This window comes from Sceloporus undulatus, chromosome 5 (genome assembly GCF_019175285.1).
Source record: "Sceloporus undulatus isolate JIND9_A2432 ecotype Alabama chromosome 5, SceUnd_v1.1, whole genome shotgun sequence".
Classification (NCBI taxonomy): domain Eukaryota; kingdom Metazoa; phylum Chordata; class Lepidosauria; order Squamata; family Phrynosomatidae; genus Sceloporus; species Sceloporus undulatus.
The window spans coordinates 122,532,591-122,536,981 of NC_056526.1; the positions used below are offsets into that span (position 1 = coordinate 122,532,591).

Here is a 4,391-nt window from a genome sequence, read left to right on the forward strand (position 1 = left end):
TAGATTTCTATCCCACCTTTTGGCTGACATATCTGTGAGTCAAGCAAAGTATTAAGAGGATCTACATCTCAAAACTTGGATACCTCTGCTTAGTGGTAAAAAGTTATCTCTTTTATTTATTATTATCTGTGAGTCAAGCAAGGTATTAAGAGGATCTACATCTCAAAACTTGGATACCTCTGCTTAGTGGTAAAAAGTTATCTCTTTTATTATTTAATTAGCTTATACCCTTAGCAACAGTCATCCATCCATTCCTGAGTCACATTGCATCATGATTACTACAATGTGCTCTGTGTAGGGCTATGCTTAAAGAGTGCTCAGGAGCATTGGAGCAACACAGACTGGCTAAATTACTAACTGCTGCATGGTATGGAGTGCATGTTACTCCAATCCAAAAGACCTGTACTAGTTGCCAATTGCTTTCTAGGCCCAAATCAAGATTGGTTTTAACTTTTAAAGCCTGAATGGTTTGAAAGCAATTTTTCTAAGGAATCACCTGTCTTAATATCTGTCTAGATGTTAAGATCTTCAAGAGAGGCCGTATTGAGAATACTATCACCCAAAAGAACAGTTTGACAGGCAAGCAGGAGAGGTCTTTTTCTTATGGTGCTCCCAGATTGTATTGTATTGGGTTTCTCCTGTGTTCTTTTTCTCTCGAGAGTTGTCATCAGTTCTAACTCTTGTTGCTTTTAGGAAAGGTCCAAAGATGTATCTTTTCAATCTGGATTTTTAAACTATTTTGATATTTCCTGATTATTCCAGTATTGTAATGAGTACTGTTCTTTTAGTGGAAAGGCAAGATAAAAGATATATTAAAGGTATAAGTCAATTTCCTGCACAAAAGGCACTAAAGACAACTAATAATAATTAAATACACATTTAAAATAACATCTGAATTAAAATTGGATACTCAAGCAATTTTGAAATAGCACTAAAAGAGATAGATATCAATCAACCAATTAGGCCTCTCTCAGCCACAGATCAGCTTATGTGTCAAAGGTCTCTCTGAATAATACTGTACTGTATTTGTCTGTTGGTGGGAGAATAATATACAGGTGATAAACCTAACCTCCTTTGGCAGAGAGTTCAAGAGTCTGGGATCAGCTGTACAGCAAGACTTCTCTCTGCCTCTGGTCATAGTGGCTTTGGCTGAAAGTTTTCCTCTGAAACTCTTATAACCTAAACAGGCTCATATAGGAAGATTGGAGTATTTCAGATAGTTTAGCCCCACTTTGTATAACACTTTAGAAATCATAACCAGCACTTTAAATTGTGCCCAGAAACACACCTCACAAATCAAATGTTTTAATCCTAGTCCTAGTAGCCGTACATCACACTAGCAGTAGTATACACTCAGGACAATTTGACATGGCTAATTATTGTGTTGTTTTATTATTATTTTTTGTCTATTTCCAGGAAAAGTTGTGAACTTGGACCACAGCATTCCATTTGGCGATTGGTTTGAAATGGTCTCTTGTCCTCATTACTTTGCTGAACTCTTGATATACATCTCAATGGCCATCATCTTTGGATGTACAAATTTAACTTGGTGGTTGGTAGTGATGTATGTCTTCTTTAACCAGGCAGTGAGTGCTGTTTTGTGTCATGAATACTACCAGAGCAACTTTAAACATTATCCCAAGTATAGGAAAGCATACATACCCTTCCTCCTTTAGCCTGCTCATTTGGGATAATTTGAAATTCCCATCCAAAAGAACATGGAAAGAGGTTTTCTATGGACAATGGTTTATATATCATTTGGGATCTTTGTGTGAAATCAGATTTTTGCAGATGGATATGAAATGCCTAATTCTTTTTTTAATAGGCAGTCCTGTTCTATACATGAAAGCAAGAAATAGTAATAGCATTAAGGAGAAGCACAACACATTCCTAATGCATGTTTTTTCAGGAACAGTTTCCAATGCATTGGGTAGAGTACTTCTACAAAACAAAAGTATATATGAGACTATTGGCATTAACTGCATCTCACATACACCTCTTTGACAGAAAGTAATGCTAACCAAAGTGGGACTTATTTTTGCATAAACTGTGCTCTTAATCAATACATTCTGGAGGAAGTAAGATTACTATTTTGTTGGAATTCTAAAGCCATTTTTTCTATGTATAGCCCCATTAAAAGGGAATTATTTGCATAGCTAGAATGAACAAAACGTAATATATGAATGGATTGAATTCACATATTTTTAGACTCTAGTTTGCGCAGGACACAGATAAAAATGAAATCTCTGTATCTTCAGTCTGATTCACACAAGAATGTGCTTGACTTCAGTAATGAAATTACAGAAAATGTAATGGACAGTTTCATGTATGAATGAGGTGTGCTGAAATCAACTTGGTTTTGAGGGAGAATGAAAGCAATCTGTGTTGCAAGCCTCTGATGATTTCAAGTGGCCTGCAATGGCCATTCATTCACAGCAGTATCATTAGTTGATCCTGCAGTTAAGCAGTGAATATCCATCTTTCCTTTTCAGATGTGAATTTAAACGTTACTTGGAAATTTAAGAGTTCATATGAGTTAGCAAGGTATGTTTAGCTTGTGTAGAGAATTTGATGGGAGCAACAGAGCTTGTGTGTGTACACATTTCCCTCTTCAGTGTAGCTCTTTCTGTGTGCAAGCAAATGCGTGTGTATGACTTATGCCATGGGCTGCTCCCTAGTTCTGTGTTCACACACAAGGCATATTTTGAAAGACTCGTATAAGTTAATCCTGCCTGTAATGTGTGAAAGTTACTTTTTTTGTCTACAGCTTCCAGAATCTCCCAGTTAAGCATGGCTGGTAGCTATGTTGGCTGGGGGCTTATGATAGCTTTCGTCTCAAGGAGTAACTTTCCAAAGCTTAGATCCCACTAGCATCTTTTAGCCCAAGGTACGTGAAAATATTACCTGCTGTTTGGTATGTAGAACAGTAGCAAATTTCGTGCAGGTACTCACAGCCTGATGTATGTGAACTGCACCCTTCTACTAAACCTAAGTGAATATGGGTTTTCAATTTTTGTATGAGGTACCAGGCCACTGTAGATTTTTAGTGCTCTGAATGAACATTTCATATCAAATTTCATTTGGTACAGAAAATACACTGTTTTTATAAAACTATTTTGCACTATTTTATCATCTACTGTATAGAGATAAAAAATATACTATTTTTACATATTTAATAAAAGCTTGAACTACCAGTCTGTTGGGGATGAATAAAGTATAGTGTACACTTTACTTTTTGCAACAGGAACTAGAATCTTTACAAAGCAGTTTTAAAACCACATATATAGCGACAGTAAGAGAAAGCAAAACTCTGTGGAGGCATTTTGCATTGTTAGGAAAACAAAATGCTGTGCCAAGAAAAGCTGACTTTTGTGACATGCAGTTGCGTAATTTGTACATAAATTTCTAAATGTCATCTTGGTTAGTTGAGGTCAAGAGTAAAGAGTTATGGAGGACATCAAACCCTGCTCTCTGAGGCCTAGAAATTTGTGTAGCATGCAATTTCTCATTATCTGGAAGATCTGCTCATTTATTCAGCCCTTACATTTTCAAGACACTCTTTGCAAGCGGAACTTAGAACCTTATTTTAACAGAAGGAATTAAGATTTCATATGCACAGTTGTCTCTCAGAATACTTGCATGTTCAGCTGAATTCAAATCCTATTGTAAAACTGTGAAGCTTTTGGCACAACTCCTAGCTTCCATGTCCTATTACCAAAACTATTTCAAGTATCTTATTGTTTCAAGTGGATATTTGAAACCGATGTAATGCACGAAGCCTAACAAATACAGCAATATGTCTGATAGAAACATAGGAGGGCATATTCTCAGTAGCTACTCCTAGGCTATAGAACGCCTTCCCAAGAGAAATTCAGTTGCCTGCATCCCTGTTCTGGTCTATTCTCATTGTCAGACAAAGATGTATTTATTTAAAATGAGCCCTTATAAGTGGTTGTGGTAGGAAAATGTGCAATAAGTGTGTTTTTAATAATAATAATAATAATAATAATACATAGTTTTTATTTGTATCTTCCCGCTTCTCCTAATGGATCGAGGCAGGATCACAACAGAGTTAAAAAATACTTACGATATTACAACATTAGTTAACACACAATTAAAACCACAGCTAAAAACATAAAACATCAATCACAGGGTCAGATGCTCTCGTTCTATACCAATGGTCTTCATAGAAGGTCAGGAGGGTATGAGCGGTGAAAGAGCTCTGTCTTTACAGCCTTCTTGAAAATTTCCAAGGATGTAACAAGGCAAGTCTGGGAGTCTGTTCCATAGTCTAGGGGCAGCTATACTGAATGCTTTTTAGGAAGTGGAAATATGTTTGGATGCTGGCACCTCTAACAAGTTCTTCCCACTTGTTCTAAGAGTGCGGGGCG

The 4,391-nt window shown here is 36.6% G+C and overlaps 1 protein-coding gene across 1 annotated transcript in view; it reads left to right on the top strand.

Annotated features, from left to right (window-relative positions):
- The window catches only part of SRD5A3 (steroid 5 alpha-reductase 3), a 6,841-nt gene extending 4,462 nt beyond the window's left edge, over positions 1-2,379 (top strand). The window contains exon 5 of the mRNA XM_042470465.1: positions 1,417-2,379. Coding sequence (XP_042326399.1) covers positions 1,417-1,676 — 260 coding nt within the window. The 3' untranslated portion in view covers positions 1,677-2,379. The remainder of the gene's footprint in view (positions 1-1,416) is intronic.
- Positions 2,380-4,391: the final 2,012 nt, after the last annotated feature.